The following is a 22037-nucleotide window of genomic DNA, read 5'->3' on the forward strand; positions in this document are numbered from 1 at the left end:
AGGGGTGAAAAAATGAAATTTTAAAGTTGAAAATATTTTTTAAGAACAAACTTAAAAAAAAAAAATTGGTGGGTGGGTGGGGGGCAGGGTTTTTGGGGGGGGCTGGTAGGGGGTGGGGTGGTCGAGGATAGGGGTGAAAAAAAATGAAATTTTGAAGCTGGAAATATTTTTTAAAAACAAACTTAAATTTTTGTTTTGGGGGGTAGAGGGGGGGTGGGTTGGGGGGTCAAGGGTAGGGGCCAAAACATATATTCCCTCTGTCCCAATTTATATGACTCACTTTCAGTCCAAAAAAGAATGACACATTTCTATATAAAGTAACAATCTAACTATAAAAAATCTATTTTACCCTTAATGAAATGATTTATAGTTACACAAATTTCTATCATTCATTTTGGACCACAAGTTTTAAAAGTCTTCCTTTCTTTCTTAAACTCCGTGCCGAGTCAAAGTACCTCATATAAAATGGGACAAAGGGAGTATATATTACTGACACTGAGAAAATCGCCTAATTCCTTCAAATGACCTCAAAAAATTATGAGACATTACGTATTGCTCTCCAACTCCCTATGGAGGATTCCGTAACGGTTTTGCAAAAAAGACAATGGGAAGTCAATATCATTCATGGTCTAGCACACGAAAAATAGATAAAACCACCTGATTTTCATAAATTGGCCGGCCCCTAAACGCCAAAAAATGGCGTGATTACGTATTGCTCCCTATGAAGGGTTACGTAAAGGTTTCACAAAAAGATCGACTTTCAACAAAAATAGGATCCTCCGTAATGACCTGGAGGAACAATACTATAGTTTCACCATGATCTACGCCACTTTTTTTTTAGCATTTATGGGTCATGTTGGAGGAATTAGGTGATAGTGTTAGTTTTTTGCGTGTGTTAGTACATAAAATTTTTCATACTACGAGATTTTGGAAACTTTTTTTGGTTAAAACTTTACATGATCCTACGTAATGACCTAGGGAATAATATCTTTAGATTCACCATAATCAACACCACTTTTTTTAGCAATTAGTGGCCACTCAATAGAAATTAGGCGATTTTTTAGTTTTACGTGTGTGTTAAATTTTTCGGAATGTGTTTTTGACTATGTTTGAGATGAAATGTTGTTGGTCAATTGGTGATGACCTATTAAGTGACACTCGTTTTTTTTAATAGGCAGACATGGCTATTTTTGGAATTTATGTGTCATGAAATAAGAATTTAGAATTATCTTAATTTTTCATGTGTATTAGTCTATAAATTTTTCAAAATATATGGGATCAAGTTTGATTTCAAATTTTATGGGTTCATTGGTGACAAACTATTAAACGATACCCCATTATTTTTAGAATAACATCAAATTAAAATCATGTGTATCAATAAAATTTTCATATTTTGAGTGACCAACTCTATTAGAGCTCAAATTTTGTGGATCCATTGGCAGTACTAATTTTTTTCAAAATGTGAACATCACTCTTTGTAGTTTATATAACACGAAACATAAATTCAGAATTATTTCAACTTTTAATGTGTATTAATTCATGAACTTTTCATAATACGTATGCATTCTTTATAATACCTATGCATTCTGTTTGACCTCAATTTTTATGAATTCATCTATTAAACGATATTATTATTTTCAAAACGTAGCCTCTCACTTTTTTTTTTGGAATTTATATGTCACGAAACAAGACTTCTATTTTCAACGTGATCGACTATGTTTAAACTCAAATTTTTTTGGGGTTGTATTTTAGTGTGCGCTCTGTGCTGTGTACATACATTTCTTTCCCTAACAGAGTGTCATCAACTCATATAGAACAATGTTTTCATGTCGATACAGAGCCATAAATCACAAATTATATTTTCCATTTTCTCTCCAAAGATCAAATCTTGGAACCCCATCATCTCCATTTTCATCATCTCAAATCCAAAATTCAGATTGGTTAAGCTCAAATGAAGTTATCAAGATTTTCCAAAATCTCAAAAACCCAAATTCAGCTCTAACTCTACTCAATCAAATCTCAAATCGAAAAGATTACAGACCCAATGAAGCCATTTATAGTGTAGTTGTAAAGAACTTAGCAATTGCTAAGAATTTTGATGCAATTGAAACCCTCATGGAGAAAATCAAAATCGAAAGGAAATGTAGACTTTCTGATGAGTTTTTCTATAATGTTATTAAGATTTACGGGCATTTAGCTGGTAGAATTAACAGAGCAATTGATACCTTTTTCGATATGCCTAATTATAAGTGTTTTCCCACTGTGAAAACTTTCAATTTTTTACTGAATTTGCTTGTGAATACTAAGCAATTTGATGTTATTCATAAGGTTTACTTTCGTGGTTCCGAGTTGGGTGTTGAGATTGATGCTTGTTGTTTGAATATAATCATTAAAGGGCTTTGTCGTTGTGGAGAGATAGCTGCTGCATATAAGGTGTTTGATGAATTTCCTAAACAGAATTGTTCACCCAATGTTAGAACTTTTTCTACTATAATGCATGCATTATGTGATCATGGTCGCGTTGATGAGGCATTGAGTTTGTTAGAGAGGATGGAGAATGAGGATGTTGAACCAGATGCCATCGTGTTTAACACGTTGATATCAGGGCTTAGGAAGCAAAGGCGAGTTGACGAGGGGATTGATATGTTCAAGAAAGTAATGCTGAAAGGTTGTGATCCGAATCCAGGGACTTATCAGGAGGTGTTGTATGCTTTGCTTGATGCTAAGAGGTATTTGGAGGCGAAAGATTTCATGGCTGTAATGATCGATAAGAGAGTGAATCCAAGTTTCGAGTCTTATAAGGTGATAGTACATGGCCTTTGTGATGGTAAGCTTGTTGGAGATTTAGACTGGGTATTGAAGCAAATGGTGAGACATGGATTCGTTCCGAGGATGGGTATGTGGAAGAAGATTCTTGGTTGCTTGTTTCCTGATGGAGGTTGTTGTACTACCTATACTTACGATGAGATTCTTGCAGACTAAGATCTCATTTGTTTTCATTAAGATTAAGATGTCTGAATCTAAATGCACATCTGAATATTAAGATGTTGCTATCATAGCTTTAGCTCTCATGATATGGTGAGACATGGATTCGTCCCGAGGATGAGTATGTGGAAGAAGATTCTTGGTTGCTTGTATCCTGATGGAGGTTGTTGTACTACCTATACGTATGGTGAGATTCTTGCAGACTAAGATCTCATTTGTTTTCATTAAGATTAAGACGTCTCAATCTGAATGTACATCTGAATATTAAGATGTTGCTATCATAGCTCTAGCTCTCATGATAGATAGAACAATATTTTCTTCTTATTTTAAAATTCAATTTACATATGTTGAACAAAAATTATTAACCTAGTCTTTGTGATGAGGATATTGCTCCTCCCACAAAAAAGAATTATTATTGTTTTCCTCTAAGCAAACACCATAACAATATTGAGACACACCATCAATTTCTTGATTATTTGTCTCCATGTCCAAAAATTTCATGTCATCTTTAGGGGTGATATCCATCTCAATTTCCATCCAATTTAACTCAATATTATTGGATTTTGAATTATTTTGACTTTGATCACAAGGTTGCCAATTATAGTACTCTAAATTGGCAACCCCTTGATTATTTTCTTGAAACAATTCATGTCCCTTCATGGTATGTTGATTGATTTCGACTTCAAGAGATCTAATCACACTTGCTAATCTCTCGTCATCGTGGTCATGATCATCTATGCCTTGAGTTTCGTCAAGCAATGACATGAGAAGGGTGAGGTTTTCTTGAGAGAGGTCAAAGTTGCTCAAGTCATTGCAATTCTTGATGCATGACAAATTCTCAGGTACTAAGGTTGCCATATTGTAAAAAAGAAAGAAAAATTAAAATAAAATAGCACCAATCTATAGTATTTTTTAAAGAGAAAACTTGAACTTAAAAGAGTAGATGGATCTCTTGAAAGAAGATTTGGGCTTTAAATAGGCACATAAAGGAAACATGACATTAAGCCACACAAAAGTAATTAATATATATTTCTTTTTCTTTTTGTTTCTCACGCAATGTCCAATACCCATTTAAAACGCAAACTCAAACTGATTTGGATTTACGTCGTAAAAGTCTCACTTTCATAAATTACCCTCCCCCAACCAACCAACCAACCAAAAAAATAATTTCAATTTCAGAACTTTGAGAATACACCCCTCTTAAAGATATCCAGATGTGCATTTTTAAAGTTAAAGTATTTGCGAGACACATTTATGTCAAATTGAAGTGTCTATATGGTCACTACGAAAGTTAATATGTTTATCTGCTCGTGGAGACTAAGTTAAAATATCTATCTACGTATTATATCCCAATAAAGATATATGTAGTTAAACCAAGTATGATCCAATAGTAATCAAGTTATGTGGCTGAGGAACTTATCCCTACACTCCACCCTTCAAAATCGTATAATATATGATTCCATAAGCACCAATCAATAATTTAAGGGATCAAAAACTATTCCAACATATATGTTTGATATATAATTAAAATAAGCATGTTGAACAACCTAGTGTTCAAACATTCTATTTTTAAATAGCTTTTGAATCATTCGATGCTCCAATATTTTGACTTTTAGAAAGAAAAGATATCATTATATTTGGGTGGAAATTTTTCTGTTCATAATTCCACCTAAATTGATGACTATATATTATATACTACACAAACATAAATAAAATAAAATTATAACTTGTATATAACTTAAAGGATTTTCTTTCTTCTCATCTTTATCTCATGCAACTAAATGAAACGAAACTTGAAAGTTCAAATTTAGCGTATATATCATACTTTTCTTTTTAATTTGTTTTAAAAAAATGTTATACTTAATTACAAATCGTTTTACTTTAAAATTTTCATTTCTTCAAATGAGATTATTTATAATTACATATATGTCTATGGTTTGTTTTGGATTAAAAATTTTAAATATCTTTTTTCTTTTTTCTTTTCTAAATAAAATATTTTGGGTTAGGCAAACTTTATTTGGTGATAATGCATTTGGAATAGCAAATTGCTTTAATTAATTAAAGGCTAGAATATTAAAGCAAAGTAATTTAAGATGGTGGATGTAGATGGAAGAAAATCTTATTAGCTCTAGAAGTTAGGTCAATATAGAGAATTGGATGGTACATATTGAACAACTAATATTAAACCATGTGATGTGATCCCCTTTAGTTCAACAATTTGATATATACCTAAATATACTCTACTCTCAATATAGATTCCCATTAAAAAAAAAAAAGAGAAAACATTATGGGAAAAAGTGATTCCAATTTATAGAGGTCGATCGAGAATTTAAAATCTATAGATTTCTCCAATACTTTTAAAATTAAACTGTTGGTATTATTTTAAAATTAAAGCGTTAATTATTTTTCCTATTAGTATTATTATTAGTAATTCCCATCTATCTTATTCTTGACTTTTATTATTACTTGTTGTTCCCTTGGTATCAGTTATTCCAGTGCTTATTGTTGATAATGCTCTTTTCTTTTTTCTAAAATGGCTAATTTATATACTTTATTTGAACCGATGATTTTTCTGAAACAACCTCTTTATCTTCACAAGACGAGAGTAAGAGGTACACATCACCCTCGGGCCTCACCAAATCACTCTTGTGAGAATACACCAAATATATTATTGTTCATTATTTTTTAGCCTTTAGATGAAGAAGTAGGTGATGAGTTGTGGAGACTTGTTGGAAAAAAATAGGTTGGATAGTCATATTTAAGTTGATTTTAACCTTTAATAGCAGGTTAGTTAATATATTTATCACAATTATTTTACACGTAACTTGATAGTCGATACTAAAAATAAAATAAAAATTTATACCTTCAGTGTATAAAATTTAAAAACATATGTAAGTAGATTAGAAATTCTTGTGTTTTTACTGAGTCAAATATTTTAGAGAAAACAACAAACGTCACAAATACTTCAAAAGAAACATATCCCACAAGCAAAAAATCAATGGCCACAGTACAAAAATACAGTTACTTAGTACCTTTCATCCATTCATTAATTCCTACAATTTTTACAATTGTTACCTTATTTATCTCCTTACAGTTATAGTATTAATTTTTTATGTTTATATAAAGTTAGAAAATGTAACATCCTGTTTCATTTCTAACACAAATTTAAATTAATTGAACACGATGGACACTACGAAGAAAAAAGAGAAGAAGAAGGAGGTAATACGATTAGAACGCGAATCGGTTATTCCCGTACTCAAATCAAGATTGATCATGACACTAGCTAATTTAATTGAGAATGATTCTGATCGCGATGAATTTCTCAAGCTATGCAAGAGAGTTCAATACACTATTCGTGCATGGTACAACATTCAATTCGAAGACCTAATGGGCTTATACGCCTTATTTGACCCCGTTCACGGGGCCCAAAGTCTAGAGCAACAAAAATTAAACGATGATGACATAGATGAGCTAGAACAAAATTTCTTAACATACTTATTCCAAGTCATGGACAAGAGTAATTTCAAAATTGCTAGTGATGAAGAATTAGAGATTGCGAATTCAGGTCAGTACTTATTGAACCTTCCAATAACGGTTGATGAATCAAAACTTGACACTAAACTTTTGTCGAAATACTTTGCTTGCCACCCACGTGATGAAAAACTCCCTGAGTTCGCTGACAAGTATGTGATTTTTCGTCGTGGGATAGGCATAGATAGAACAACGGATTGGTTCATCATGGAAAAAATTGATATGATCATTGCACGTACTTGGAAATGGTTGATGAAAAAGACGGGAGGGGATAAATTTTTTGGTAAAAAGATATATAAACGTAATAAAAAACCACGAAAGAAACGAATACCATCCGAGGAGGAACAAGATTTTTACGTGGAAAGAATTCGAATACAAAACATGGAGCTAACATTGCCTAATGTACTTAGCAAGATCACGATTCAAGAGCCAACGTTCGAGAGGATCATCGTCATCTATAGACGTGCTAGTGAGGAGGACGAAAAACCCGATAGGGGTATTTATGTCAAACATTTGAAAAATATACCGATGGCTGATTTAGAAATTGTGTTGCCTGAGAAAAAAAACCCTAGTTTAACACCAATGGATTGGGTACAATTTATTGCATCCGCGGTAGTAGGTCTATTCGCTGTTGTAACATCTCTTGACATGCCTCAAGCTGACGCGTGGGTCCTCTTTGCTATTCTATCGACAGTAATAGGTTATTGTGCCAAGATATACTTCACATTTCAACAAAATATGGCACAATATCAAAATTTGATTACTCAATCGATGTACGATAAACAACTAGATAGTGGAAGGGGAACGTTACTTCATTTATGTGACGATGTGATACAACAAGAAGTTAAAGAAGTTATAATTTCGTATTTTATACTAATGGAACAAGGAAAAGCAACGTTGTTAGATCTCGATACGCGATGTGAGGAGTTGATCAAGGAGAGATTTGCTATAAGTTGTAATTTTGATGTAGATGATGCAGTGCAAAAGCTAGAGAAACTAGGGATTGTGTCTAAGGATGAAATTGGAAGGTATTTTTGTATTGGACTTAAGAGGGCTAATGAAATTATTGGATCAACTACAGAGGAGCTTGTACTTAAAGCAAGACAGGGTCAGGCTGCCGTTACTACTTCCTGAGTCAGAGATGGATTCAGGATTTTGAACTTTACATGGTTTGGATTCAGAATTCTAATTTGTACTTAGTATGTTTTCTTAATACGTATACAGGGTCTAAACCAAAGATGCTTGGTTCAGGTGATGGTCAACTTATTCACATTTTTTTTATTTTTTTGTAATTTTTATTATGTTGATTAATTTTTGCAAGAATAATTTGGTAATGACTTGATGAGGAGAGTTGAAAAGGTAAACTATCCTTAGAGAGCATAGTAAATGGAGTTTTATCCAAAATTTTCATGTAATTTTTATTATTTTGCACATCTTAGTTTTGTGTCAATTTGTAGCCAAAAAGAATAAATGATTTTGTATTTTTTTTTTTTATATATATTGATCTATCAGTTTGATTATTAGTTTTTTGTTATGTACCAACCATTTAGTGGCACTAAATTTTTTAATACAACCTCAACTAAACAAAAAAAGCAAAATCAAGGAAGGAGCTTAGTCCACATTGATTATCATTAACAAATATTTTTATTGATTTGATTATCGATTTAATGTGCTTACAAATCGATAACCAATAAACTATATCAATAATATAAAAAAATCGAATTAAATCAACCGAAAAACATTATTACCGGCTATTTTATTTAATGCTCCCAAACAATTTTGGCATTGATGGAATAGAGAGAAAAATAGAGAAACAAGAGAGTCCACATAGTTGAAATTTCTAGTGATGGTATATCATAGGAGAGTTTGTCAAACTACGACCGTTTTAACTTTTATTAAATTGTTTCAACTCATACTACATATCGCTACGTAATTTATTTATCTCAACCCTCATAAGCTTAAACTTGCCCCACACTACACTCATTCTGTTACACGCCTCATAGGCCATAGTAAATTTTTTTTACACTCCAACATATTGAAGTTTTATTTGTAAAAATATTCAAATTCCAACACAATGTGTTGAAGTTTTTCGTCTTTTTAGCTAAGTTTTATTTTATTCTGTTTTTTTCATCGCATTAAAAACTAGTCATTTTTAATTGCTTTATAAATTTCAACTATTTTTTAATCATAGGCCCAAAAAATGGCTAGAACACTCCATTTTTATCAAATTTATATAGTATAAAAATATTATAACATATTTAAAATATTATATTAACTTAGATCACATAAACTAATAAAGGGTACACTATTTTGAAATCTCCACCACAACCTATTTCACAAACAATACTAGTCACATGAAAGCTACACATTTTACTTTAATATCTATCTATCTATATATATATATATAGTCAAATTTAAAAAAATGATTTATTCAACCACATCCACACGTCATTACCTCCGCCATGAGCATTTTAAATTTGTTTACAAATTTTAGTTATTTTTCAATCATAGATTTTTAATCAAATTTGTATAGTCACAAAAATATTTTAACATATTTAAAATTATAAATTTTAAAAATTACTTATTTTTTCCTTAAAATATATGAGGATACGTTACTTTAAAATCTCCATCACAATCTATTTCACAAAAATATAAGTACAACCTATTTCACAAAACTATTAGTTGAACAACTCAAGGTAATAGTACGCTTAACAAAAAAAAAAAATACTAGCCACATGAAAGCTAAACATTTTCCTAAAAAAATGTAGTTAAATTACAAATTTTGACCTATTCAACCCCATTGCCTCCGCCCTCCATGTCCTCCACCACCTACGTTAGCATCAATTTATATGGTGTTTAGCCGCCTGCATTACCTTGATAACTGCCTCCTCCATCAATAGCTATGGTGTTTAGTGCCGTTGTAGCGATGACACTAGCCACAACGGTAGAACCACCGTTGTCGTTGTTCCCGTGTGTGGTCCCTCCTCCGTCATCTCCATCGGCCGCATCATATGTGTGATGGGTCGAAACTCTACTTTTTGCGCGCGCCTCAATGTCCTGAGGCGCGCTATTATTTTTGTTGTTTTGGCAGAAAGTAATGAAAATAACTAAAATGATAAATGCAGAAAGGAGGACAATGCTTACCATAGTATACACCTCCATGATTAATAATATTGTTACAAATTTTTTTAATGATTTATGGGTTTTGAGGAATTGAAGGATTTTTTTGTTTTGAATTTTGAATGTGTGAAATTTTAACAAGTTTTTATCCAACTCGTGGAATTTCTTATTTTGACAAGTGGGCAATGGATAATAGCTTAATTTTTTCAACAATATTTTAAAGGGATAATAATATTTTTGGCGTATTAATTTTATTTTTTATATAACAACCGTAAATATTATTATTGAGAACAAAAACAAAAAAGAACAAACTAAAGAATACCCAAAAAAGCACTTTCTAGAAAGGGTATTTATGAAAATCAGACATCAAAATCAATATTGTCACCTAAGAGATATTTACTAGACTGCAGGTATTTCTAAAACACCTGTAAAATAATGGGGCAAATAGTCAATTTCTTTCGTCAACAAAGAAAGTCATTTATCTCGCGATTTCAGTTTGCCACATGGCGTGCTCATAATTTTTTCAACAAGACATCGCACATGAGGGAGTGGCAGAGCTATCCTTGTTCAGCACAAAAGTGTAGATTCATATGGAAATGAATTAGCATAACCCTTCACTTCATTCTATATCATATTTATATATTCAATTAGTCACATTTTCAATTATATGCTTGATGACAACTCTTTATAAGAATGACATGACATATAATATTACAAGATATAAAAATCTCTTTTACATTATGTTATAGGATCGTAGAAATGTCAAATTACAGTCCCCCAAATGAGTAACAATAATAAAATAAATAACCAAGTCAAAATTGGACTAACAATTGCTAAATTAGTTTGCACATTAATTCCCTCATTTTCTCTTTGGCTTCTTTGATTGCTTCCCCTTCTTAACTCCCAAGTATTTATGAACCTCCTCATTGTCATCATCATCTCCACCACCTCTGTGTTTCCTTTTCCCACCAGTTTCTTTGATTTTCTGCATCAATATGGGTCGCATATGTTAATTAGTATCTAATAACACAAGGGACGGGGAAGGGGGGGGGGGGGGGGGGGGGTTGGATCCTCTTCAAAAGTAGTGCATTTTTTGAGGATCGGACTCAGGTGTGGCAATATTTTTGGAGTCAAGAGCAATATAGTGTATCAGCATGCAAGCATCATGAATGTGACCAGCTATAAGATACTCGTGGAGAAAGTCGTTTACATGTATGTCACCTCGAGCAACATAAGAGCCTGTTTGGATGGGCTTATAGCTTATGGCTTATATGCAAGTCAAAAGTCATAAGTTTGGATTTCTAACTTTTGATTTTTGGCTTAAAAACACCTAAAATAAGCCAAATCCAAACTGTCTCGTTATAAAAGGGAAATTAATAAATAATAATAGTAATAGGGCTCATTTCACTTTATTTAATTGGCTGAAGCAAGAGCTTTAACCCATGCATGCACAAGTTAACCACCTAGGTGCTTGCTGCCGCATGAAGTAACCCCCTCCTGCCCCCATCCCCTAGAAAAGAAAACACCGAAGAGAGAAATACCATCAGTGAGATCCTTTTGGCTTCTGTTACACGCTCCAAGAGTAGCAAAACCTCTTCTTCCTCTGCAGGATACTCAGGTAGTTTCTTCCCTGGAGATTATCAAATTTTAGTTTGGAAAACAATACATAGCAGCAGGGAGACTAGAAAGAACACAAGGATAGGGGGGGCGGGGAGGGGGGTACTAGAATCGCGGAAATATTTCTGTATTTCATACCAATAAGCTTTTCTATCTGTATATACCACTCCAACTCATACTGATTTACTAATGATATGGCAACCCCAGAACGTCCTGCTCGTGCAGTTCTTCCCACTCTATGTATATAATCCTGCAAGCCATGCATATAGTGATAAGCTTAAATCGCACCAGAAAACAAAATTAAGATATTCAGATTGAAATGATGAGTATCAAGTCAAGTATAGATAAATCCAGGACCACCCCAATGAAAACAGCATAACATTACAAGCAGGAAGAATAGCAAGATCTACCTTTGAGTTTGTTGGAATATCATAGTTGATAACCATATCAACAGAAGGGATATCAAGTCCTCGACTGGCCACATCAGTGCATATAAGGATATTGCACTCTCCAGCCTTAAATTTGTTTAGAGCTCCAAGCCTTTTATCCTGACCAAGTAAAATATCATTATTATTTTTTTGGGTGTGTGGGTGGGGATGAAATAGAACCAGCAAAGAGGAAATTGTTTAAGTTTGAGAGTATACCTGAGTCATCTGACCACTAATTGGTATGGCTCTCAAGCCAAGGTTGCGAAGCATCAAAGCCAGAAGACGAGTTGCATCACATGTACGAGTGAAAACCATAGATGTACTGCCAGACATCTCAGTCAGAATATAGATAAGATAGCAGTCCTGTGAACCATGGACAAATAATAAAGTCAGACCAGAAGTCATTATGTGATAATTGAAATGGGACCATAAATCATAATTCATTAAACTAAAGCAATTACATCTTTAGCCCCCATCAGGTAGAGGGCCTTTTAGGTTTATTCCTTGTATACTGTCTCTAGCATACAGTCCCACACGATTACCAGGCATTAGCTATATCATCCTTCTGATAATTTTTAATGCCGAAACAAAAAGATTTCCTATTAAGGACCTTTAAAATACTGGTTTACATCTTGCTGGGAGAGCAACCTTTCACATTCTACTGCCACCGAGCAGGTTTTGAATTCCCTGCTGCCTTAATTTCACCCATGTCCCCCCACCCCTTTCCTCCTAGAGCTTTCCATGTTCTGTCAACTTCCACACCCCCTTTGGCCTCTGTCAATGCCCATCAATCTTCTGTTTTCTTCCGTGCCTAATCTAACACCTTGCACTCCACCACTGTAGCATAACTCCTAATGCTACATCTCTCCCCTTTGCTTCTGCTTCCAACCTGTTGCACTCAAGCCTACAGTGCCATGTGTCCTATATCAAAACTCTTTCCCTGCCAGCTTCATGCCGCTCTTTTCCCCTTTGTCCAACCTCAATAACATGCAGAAACCCCAATTGTTTTCATTTAATTCAACCCTAAACAAGGGGTGAAAAATCTCTTCATTTAATTTTCTTCTTAGTTCCAATCTCGTAAACCATACATAAGATCTCAAAAGAAGGTCTGCTCACCAGGGGAAGAGGGAGAGGCCAACCAAAGATGGCACATTTGGGGGGACGGTGTGAGGACGGGGGGATATACATTTCTTTGAAATATCTGCTCTACCCTCTTGTTCGTGGGAAGATGTAATGGAGGCACTAGTATACTGCTCAATTCCTGGAGTAATAGTTCTACTAATAATGCAAAAACAATTGATTAGGGCTAGAAGTATAAGAAAGCCCATAGCTGAGACTACAAATCTAGTAACTTCCTTGATTAGGAACATATAAAGAGACCCATGTGCCTAAACAGGTGTTTAACTGCATATGCCTTAACTGTGGCAAGCCCTCTATGTGGCCTGACCTCTAAGTCAGTTGGATTATGTTCACTTCAATAATCAAGAGTTGCAACTACTTAAAATACTTTCATGATTAATACTTCTGGGAAAGCTAAAAATATGAACCTTGTAAAGAGTGACTCACTGTGCTACTTGGTTTTTTAATCAAGAAGACGCTGCACTCTTCATGCTAGTTATTACTTTGTAACACTAAACAACATAATCATTATGATCACGTCTCCCCTCTTTTATCCACGTGATTGTTTCTTATTCAAATGATGTCAAAATGCCAATATACATTCTTCAGCCATATAATGATCATTATTGGGAGAACACAGCACCACATATAATGTTCTGTTGTAAAAATACACTAAATGTCTGGACAACTTTGCTGCTTAAGCAGAAAATATTGAACTCATTGATTGTCATCAAACAAAATGTAACATACATGGAACATCATTATTAAGCCAATTGCCTAGCCACTTGTGCTGCTTTTTTCCAACAAACCTAAAATAGAATCTTGTCACTGAAAAACTAACCTTATACTTAGCAGGAAGAAAACGATACTGCTGCTTCAGTGTATCGACTGTGGAATATTTAGATGCAGCTTCAATCTGAAACAAATTATAAACAAAGTTATGGAAAATACTCTTGAGCACCACCTACAAATCCTCTGGTGACAATTGACATTGTTGTACCTTAACAGGATTTCTCAAACAAGCCCTCTGAAGTTTCCGCACCTGTAGTTCAAGTACATATCTATTTAGAATCGGACTTCCCAAGCAAAAATTTCAGTCCATGGGAAGTTTAAGCATGAAATTTGATTCCTTAAAGAGCCAAGCAGAGCAGAAGCAAATTAACGTGCCATTCATAACATCCCCACCTTCTCCTCTCGAAGACTTGAACAATTTCATGTAATAATCATTTTGGTACTATGATATAAAGTGTAAGTGCATCTCCATAACAATGATAACTGAAGCTGAAATACAAGTATAAAGCTCCTCCATTTTCTGGTATCTTCTCATATATAAATATCAAAATGAGAAAGATATTTGCAAATTAATAAAAGCCAAAACTTCACGAAAGCACTTTTCCTCCCCAAATACTGAAGAAAAGATATCTACCCAACCTTAAAAGAGGGGATTTTCCTTTAAAGAGAATCTAGAAAGAGAAATTACCCACAAGCAGAAAATAGAACATTTATAATTAACATGGTTTCCTATAAACCACTTGAAAAACTGACCTTTTTGGTCATTGTAGCAGAAAAGAGATAAGTCCTTCGTTCACGAGGAATAGCATTCAAAATCTGATCGAGGGCCTTCTCAAAATCCTCGTTTAGCAACCTGTCCGCCTCATCTAAAACCTGTTGCATGTAGCCATGTTCAAATTCATGACTCAGACTACGCATGCATGCTCTTAACTAACTAAAATAATCTGTTGTGAAACACTATTTACCATTTCAAAAACCTATATTTGGTTACGAATAGAATTTGTGATGTTAAAAGAAGTATATCAACCAGGATACATAGAAGGAACATCAGATTTGTTAAGAACCCATGTAATGCTAAATCAACTCATTCTTGCTTATCATTTGAATATCATATAATGAAATGCATTTAATTTATAGATACATATTGCTTCAATTAATCAATGTCTTGCTTGGTCCAATTGTAGCCACCTAAGGCGATGAAGCCATTGTGCTTCTTTGGACATATCACATCAATGGTTCAGTGCTGTAGTGAGGGGAAGGCATTTAACTAGCAACTAACACGAAGACGAGCAAGATTCAAAGGAACATATCTTTCTAATGTAGCCTAAGGCTTTCTGCAGCTCAAAATGTTGGATGGTTAGAAAGTAAAGACCAACTCAAGTAGCCAATGGAGGCAGGAAAAAATGACAAGTAACTTTGCCTCTGACAAGAGATATACTGTATACACTGTGAAAAACAGCAAATATCACTTTTTAAGGTGCAATAGTGATATAATAACATATCCTTCAATCAAATAATTGAATCAACATCTGCACTCTTGGATTTTCATCTGAAGGAAAAAAAATGCATAAACAGGTAAAGAGGACATCTCTGGAGCATTTGTGAGCATAAGACTATGGACGAACTTACCAAGTACTTTATAGTACGGAGAGAAAACCCTTTGGTATTGGAAAGATGATCCAAGAGGCGACCAGGTGTTGCAACCTACATCATACATCACGCAAATGAGCACTCAAATTTAAGAATATCAAAGATTAAGCTTATGGCTTAAGATAACATCTGTAACAACCTACAATAGGTTTAGCAATATTGGTGTGAAAAATCATCTGCATGGCACGCTAAACTAGTTTTGCTGACCAGGGAACATTACAGACGTCTGAATATTTGAATTAGGCCAGCGACTGAATTGACTGAGAACACTTAATAGTTCTCTTTGATAGGCAAGTAAGAATTGTATTGGTAAATTGCATCAAGATGATTCAGAACGACACATCAGGAACCTTACAAAAACACAGCCTCTGGCTGCACAAACATGTGGGCTGATTGAGGAAATCCAGTAAACTATCAATATCATCTACATCATTTAACTTGAATCAAAGAGCTAATAAAGAAGGGTGTTGTACTTCAACTTGTTAATATTCTTATTGTTTAAAAATATCTCTGATTTCTTTACCTCCAAATAGTCCATCAGAGAAACAATCCTACTTGCAAACAAGGCAGAAGTTAGAGAGGCTAAGACAAAGCCACCTCCATGATTGAAAAGAGAAGGTTGAGTTTACACCAAAAGCCTTCTCATAGGAGATAGGAGAAACTGTTAGAACGCCTTACAGTGGGTCCGGAGTTGTATCTAGTCCAAATTGAGTGATTTGTTTTAGGAGTAGTCAAATAAAAAAATTCACAATTTTAGGGAAGGATTGCTGCCCTAGATGGATAAGAGTTGATGTCTTGGTCTAAGCGGTTTCCTGTGTAATATTACAGTACACCCAACACCGCCCTTGGAGGGTGGACTCTTCCTACACAGCTGGACGTCCGATTCTAAACAAAGATGTCGGGGTTCATCACCACATCCGTTCCTGATAGGCCTCATAGGCAAGGTAGGGTAGAAAATCTTCTTGGGTGGTTGCCTGTCTCAGCACACTTAATAGTTGATATTTATATTACTTCCACTCACTTAATAGTTGATATCCTACTTACCTTACCTAATAAAAAACAAATAGTCGACAACTTGATATCATATTATTTCCACTCCAGACTTCTATAACGTGATCTTTTGCATATTTCTTTTGCAGCCTCTCATGAGGAAATAAAGATTACTGATCTTACAATCCTAGGATGGTGGAGTAGTGCTGAATGAAAATGGCTTACCAATGTTTCAAGACTGGCCAATAGTACACCAACTTTGTTTCATTAGATTGCTAAAAGGATGCATCATCTACCTTTTACAACCATCAGGTACCTCTGACAAAGGAGATATGGCTACTAATAATTCATAAAGGACTTAGTGCCCATTTGGATTGACTTATTTTAGGTGCTTTTAAGACAATAGTTTTTAAGCAGTTTTGAAGTGTTTAGGTAAAGTTAAAAGGTGCTTATAAGCACTTATTTTAAAGACAAAATAACAAAAATAAGCCAAAAGCCATAAGTTAGAAATCCTAACTTATGGCTTTTGGCTTATAAGTCATAAGCCAAAAGCCAATCCAAACAGGCCCTTATTTATAAGCCAAAGCATTTTGCAAATGTTAAAACAAAAGCACATTTCTTATCAGATGATCTAAGAAGAAAAGGTAACTAACATCCAGTAAAGACCCTATAGCAGGACTAGGAGCTCTTCTCACAAGATACTGGCAACAAATTTAACAAAAAACTGAGAATGCATTTTCAAAAAAAGTGGGGTAAGGTAACTAAATAGCTATTTACATCTAGGCCGGATTTTTTAATGTGTCTAGGGAAATCCACATGACCCCCTAATCCGTTGAAAGAAGACATCAGAAACTTATGAAGCCAACTGCATGCTCCAAATAATAGCATGAGGCTACAACGACCTGATACACTTGGTCAAGGCAGAGAAAGAGATACTCAAGAAACAGCATCAGAGGTAAAATAAAGAAGGTGGTGCTCGTTCCTTAAACATCTACTGTCATATGAATATTACACCACCAACTCTGCCTCATATTGTATTTGCCTTTTAGTTTATATTTTGGCAAAGAGATTTTACTATCTGTAGCTCCATTACTACTTGCTTCACCTTAACAAGAGACATAAAAATGTGGTAGCAGATATAGCAGTACTTACAATAATGTGAGGCCGTTTCCCGAGGGCAATGCTCTGTTGTACTTGATCTATCCCTCCAACCAGCTGCAAAACAATTACCAGCGATCATTTAATCAAAAATATGTCTAGCTGAATGCCAATGTCAACCGTCATATACCACACTGTTTCAATCGTGACACACTTTATCCTTTCCTACAGACATGCCACTACAAATCCCATTAGCTAGAAAGAGGTTATCAGCCTATGGATTACATTTGAAGGGGAAATGAATTGTTCATGTATGTGCATATGACTTAGTCAAGCTCACCACTGCACATTTTACTCCAATACCGGATCCTAAAGCTTCAAACTGTTCAGCAATTTGAATGGCGAGCTCTCTGGAATATGCAAAGAAAAAAGTTGGGATTTCAATCATTAAAGAGCTTCTACACAATAAAACAAGTAATCAGAAGAATAAGAGACCTTGTTGGAGAGAGAACGCAGGCAAAAAAGGCATGCGGAGAATCTAATAACGATTGCAGTATAGGAATTGCAAAAGCTCCAGTCTTTCCAGACCCCGTTTGTGCCAGACCAATTAGGTCTTTGCCTGGAACAAAAACCAATCTAATTGTTTATAACAAAAATAAGATTTCACCAAATAGAGGTTGATATACAAAAGGTTAATTAAAACAAAAAGGATCTCTATGAATAGTGTGCTCTACACAGCAAAAGGATTCCCCCAACCCCCAAAAAAATAAAAAAAAATCACTACAGGATTCAGGCTACGTGGAATCACAGCTCAATCACTCTCCTGTTGCTAGTTATTAGTACAACCCACATCACTTGATTGACGGAGTTTTGCACGGTCCATTAAATTTTCCTCAAATGCAACATTATATTCCATAACTTGGTTGTAAATTTGCATTTTAAAGACATGGTTTCTGAAAGGCTAGCATTCATAAAAGTATTTTACAGGAAAATTCACGTGACCCTTCCCCTTGCTATTCCAATTTTTCTTCGTAAAAGAATATATCGTTCCAAAATCTTCAATTCCCTTAAATTGAATCACTTCAAATACCACCTCTTTAGGCAATAACATAAAGCTGTTTTTATCTGGATTTAAGTTCACCCTACCTACACCACCATTATATCCATTAACTAATTATTTTATTTTATTTTCCCCTAGACGTAGGAAATTAAATCAGAACACCCCCAAACCCCTGGAAGACTGAAAAATTCACCACTAAACCCAGCACTTAATTACCTCTCTCCACAAATTTGTTCGACAATGAAATGTTGCTTTTCTATTATTCATAAAGCTAGTCTTATTTTATTTTGCAACCAAGGGCAAAACTAAATAGAATAGTGGAAGTTTTGCAACCCCACAACCCAAAATCAGACATAAAACCCACTAGGATAATCAGCTTAGAAATTTAAACCTATTTGAATTATTAGCAGAAAGCTAAATCCTCTAGAACATGCGGCAACAAAAAGATGAATAAACATAAAGAAGGGAATATTGAAAAACCTTCAAAGGCATGAGGCATAGCTTCAGCTTGTATCTTAGAAGGGTTTTTCCAACCTAAATTATCACAAGCCTCAATTAATTGATCACAAACTCCTAATTCTTTGAAAGACTTCGTTTCTTCTTTGGATTCATCCATTTAGCCGCGGATCCAAGACTTCTCCACAGAGGGTTCTATTATGACAGTAACTTCAAATCAACAAGCAACAAGCAACCCGTTTGGATTAGCTGTATTCAAGTAACTTTTAAGCATCAATTGTTGAAAAGCACAATTCAAGTGTTGGAGCTGATTTTATAAATAAGCAATCACGAATTCAAATAGAAACTAAAAAAAAGTTGTTAACACTATAAGAGAATTGATTACTACAAAAAATTTTAAGTCTAAATTTATTCAAATACAAAATAATTATAAGTTACTATCAACAAAATATAAATTGTTATGCAGGGAAATGATGTTTATTGAACTCATGGCTTTTAATTCCTAAATTTACACAAAGAAGAACTCCATACTCCCAAAGTCAAAGGTTCTCCAAAGCTTCTTATATTTCATTGTACCAAATATTACATTTTAGCATGTGCTTTCTAAGGCAAGAGGAGAAAGTTTTCCATTGATATTTTATTTTCACTTTTCTCCTTTGGGAAGCTTAGCATTGTCCTAATTACATCTACATATGCAATCAAGTTTGAGTTGTATGTGTGAATAGTGATCCATATATCCTTAGGGATCATTTGGTAGCTGGTTAGAATTATGCCGGGAATTTATGTATTATTAGTTATGCAGGATTTAGTTATTCCATCATACATGCACAACATAATACATAGATTCACTCATAACGTATCCATGTATTAATTATGCATATCGAACATCCTACTAATTTTATACCTGAATAAACTTACCAGCTAACCAGCTACAAAACGTGGTAGTACTACTTAAGCAGGATTTAATACTTGCATAACTCATCTCCAAACTAGCTATTAAACGACTCCTAATTTGTTGCATGATTCAATTCGCGAGTAACAATTTCTCTTTATAGTTTTACTCGTTTTTTCTCTTCAGCTTAACAATTCACTCAATAACAACAACATACTGAACGATTCAATCATCACTAACATTGAAATACACTCGTTTTTTTGGGAGATTTATAGCAGAAACAAAATCAAGTACAAAAAACAGAGGAAAAACGTAGAGAAGCTGAAAAACGTAACTAAAATCGCATAGAAAAGAATGCAGAGAGAGAAAAACTTACCGAGAATCGCAGAGAACAAACGCAGAAAAGATATGCAGGGAGAAGTGAAGAAACGCCGGAGGAGAAAGAAGAAAAAGAAGAGAAAACAAGTTTTTGTAGTGTAGGGCTTTTGTAATGGAGGGTAATATTGGAACTACAAAAATATATTAGGGATATGAATGGTTTTTTAACCTTTTATAAATTTGTTTTTAATTTTACGTCTAAGAATATATATATATATATATTTTTTTTTTATATAGATACGGAGATTTGCAAAGATCATATTTTTTCTATTCAATTTGTAAGTTCTCAGAGATCATATTCATATGTTTTTAGGGCTTTTCTCCAAATTTCGTTTGTTTTAATGTAGTAAAATTTTCAGATTCAAATTTCTTTTATGATTTTATTTGTTGCTAAAAATCTTTATGTTTATAGAAAAAAATAACAAATTCAATGTAGTCAGAAAAATAGAATTCGAAGAGAATAGAGTGTAAGTAGATCTTATATTTATCTAAAATATAAAAGAGAGATAAAATTTTAGAGACCTTCTTCTAAATTTAATCTCGTCACAATAACGTCTCTTGTAATTTACAATATTATGTCTATAGTTTTGTAATTTACGATATTATGCTTATTGCAATTAAAAATTTGGATGTGTGTTCTTTGATCTAGGCTTTGACAAATGTGTATCAAGACACATAAAAGGATCCATTTAGGATAGGCCTCAAAGAGATCCCATTCTCATTGATCCTTGGGCTTCCTCGGCCCAATTTGGAAATAGATACTATTTGGGCTCATGATAGCTCTTCAAGCCCATTTTGTTGTTGGGTGATCTTGAACTTTTGACCTTGCTTACTTTATTAGCAAATCATCAAGTTCAACAAATTTTAACTTTTGATTTCTCTAACCTTACTAAGATCATTTTTTCATTGTTAATTCCGAACTCATCAAAAGATATTATGTTATGAATAGGGATGACAATGAGGCGGAGCGATTGCAAAGCGGGGCGGATTATAGTGCTTGCGGGGTAGTGCGGGTTAGTGTTTTTGCGGGGGCGGGGCGGGTGCGGCTTAGGTTTTTTTTTCTTTTGAAATTAAACTAAATTGGGTAATTAAGCCAAAAATTACAGAGGGAAAAAACTTAATCTCAATTCTCATCTCGCTGTGGCTATCTCCTGTAGTCAAAATCAAGCACATATACTGTTATGTTGAAGTTTTGCGGGGTGGGTATATGCGGCGCGGGGCGGGGAAAAAATAAAAAATTATGCTATGCGGAGCAGAGCGGGGCGGGGGAGAGTCATTGCGGGTTTATGGGGCATTGCCATCCCTAGTAGAAATCACTAGTCGTGAGGTGCATATTTATTCCATTTAGCTAATGATAAGAGTATTTTTTATGTCAAAAGGCAAATAAATGGTATAATTGTCTTATTTCTAACAGTTCAAGAACACGTATACTTTACTTGGCTAACTATCAAGATATTTTTATGTTAATAAACATACCGATTACATAGTTAATATATTTCAATAATTTAAAAGAATATTTTTTGCCATCTTCCCAAATTTTAAAAAGTGATTGTAGATTAATTTGTTTATAAGTGGTCGATGGAAGTATATTCTCTAATTTAAGAATTTACAATGGTTTCTATAACCTATAAATCATGTTATATGGATCCTAAAAAAAAAACTTATATCGAATCCTTTAAAAATAGATTATTAATTTGCACAGATTAATATTTTTGAAGAATTAATAATTTAAAAGATTCGACTTACGAGTGAAATTGTATTTTTAAAATATTGATCAAGTAGCATAGTAGCCTGTAGATAAGAGTTTGATTCATCGTTAGTATTGCTAGATATTTATGAAAACTATAATGATTCTACATCAACCATAATTTTCAACTTCTTGTTAAAGCTCAATAAGAACGGAAAATAAACATATAAAAAG

At 33.9% G+C, this 22037-nt stretch overlaps 3 protein-coding genes across 5 annotated transcripts; 2 read left to right on the forward strand and 1 right to left on the reverse strand.

Annotated features, from left to right (window-relative positions):
• Nucleotides 1-1780: 1780 nt before the first annotated feature.
• On the forward strand, nt 1781-3070 carry LOC125865801 (pentatricopeptide repeat-containing protein At3g14580, mitochondrial). The gene has a single exon (XM_049546050.1). It carries the CDS (start codon nt 1819-1821, stop codon nt 2980-2982), a length of 1164 nt encoding a protein of 387 aa, XP_049402007.1. The 5' UTR covers nt 1781-1818; the 3' UTR covers nt 2983-3070.
• A 3098-nt stretch (nt 3071-6168) lies between these two features.
• Nucleotides 6169-7650, forward strand: LOC125865798 (uncharacterized). Its single transcript, XM_049546045.1, has one exon. It carries the CDS (start codon nt 6169-6171, stop codon nt 7648-7650), a length of 1482 nt encoding a protein of 493 aa, XP_049402002.1.
• Nucleotides 7651-10392: 2742 nt separating this feature from the next.
• Nucleotides 10393-20221, reverse strand: LOC125865800 (DEAD-box ATP-dependent RNA helicase 10). Of its 3 annotated transcripts, none has more exons than XM_049546046.1 (14): nt 20115-20221; nt 18871-19095; nt 17826-17949; nt 17671-17740; nt 17385-17447; nt 15222-15296; nt 14346-14465; nt 13801-13842; nt 13642-13716; nt 11898-12044; nt 11664-11801; nt 11392-11503; nt 11178-11266; nt 10393-10621 (listed from the first exon to the last, which is right to left on the reverse strand). In XM_049546046.1, the coding sequence occupies exons 2-14, from the start codon at nt 19004-19006 to the stop codon at nt 10496-10498; spliced, it is 1317 nt and encodes a 438-aa protein (XP_049402003.1). In that variant the 5' UTR covers nt 19007-19095; nt 20115-20221; the 3' UTR covers nt 10393-10495. The 3 variants fall into 3 exon arrangements, with proteins under 3 accessions (XP_049402003.1, XP_049402004.1, XP_049402005.1); XM_049546047.1 differs by having other exon boundaries at nt 18871-19056; nt 20115-20212; XM_049546048.1 differs by having other exon boundaries at nt 18871-19041; nt 20115-20201.
• Between the last annotated feature and the right edge of the window lie 1816 nt (nt 20222-22037).

This window comes from Solanum stenotomum, chromosome 5 (assembly GCF_019186545.1).
Source record: "Solanum stenotomum isolate F172 chromosome 5, ASM1918654v1, whole genome shotgun sequence".
NCBI lineage: Eukaryota > Viridiplantae > Streptophyta > Magnoliopsida > Solanales > Solanaceae > Solanum > Solanum stenotomum.

What these genes read in the sequence shown, in the direction of transcription:
- LOC125865801 (XM_049546050.1), top strand. Translation starts at nt 1,819, where the DNA reads ATGTTTTCATGTCGATACAGAGCCATAAATCACAAATTATATTTTCCA.
- LOC125865798 (XM_049546045.1), top strand. Translation starts at nt 6,169, where the DNA reads ATGGACACTACGAAGAAAAAAGAGAAGAAGAAGGAGGTAATACGATTA.
- LOC125865800 (XM_049546046.1), bottom strand. Translation starts at nt 19,006, where the DNA reads ATGGATGAATCCAAAGAAGAAACGAAGTCTTTCAAAGAATTAGGAGTT. An exon ending in CTGCTACAATGACCAAAAAG is followed by an intron (nt 13,843 to 14,345) that starts GTCAGTTTTTCA and finishes CTTGAACTACAG; the next exon opens with GTGCGGAAACTTCAGAGGGC. An exon ending in ATATTCCAACAAACTCAAAG is followed by an intron (nt 11,504 to 11,663) that starts GTAGATCTTGCT and finishes CATGGCTTGCAG; the next exon opens with GATTATATACATAGAGTGGG.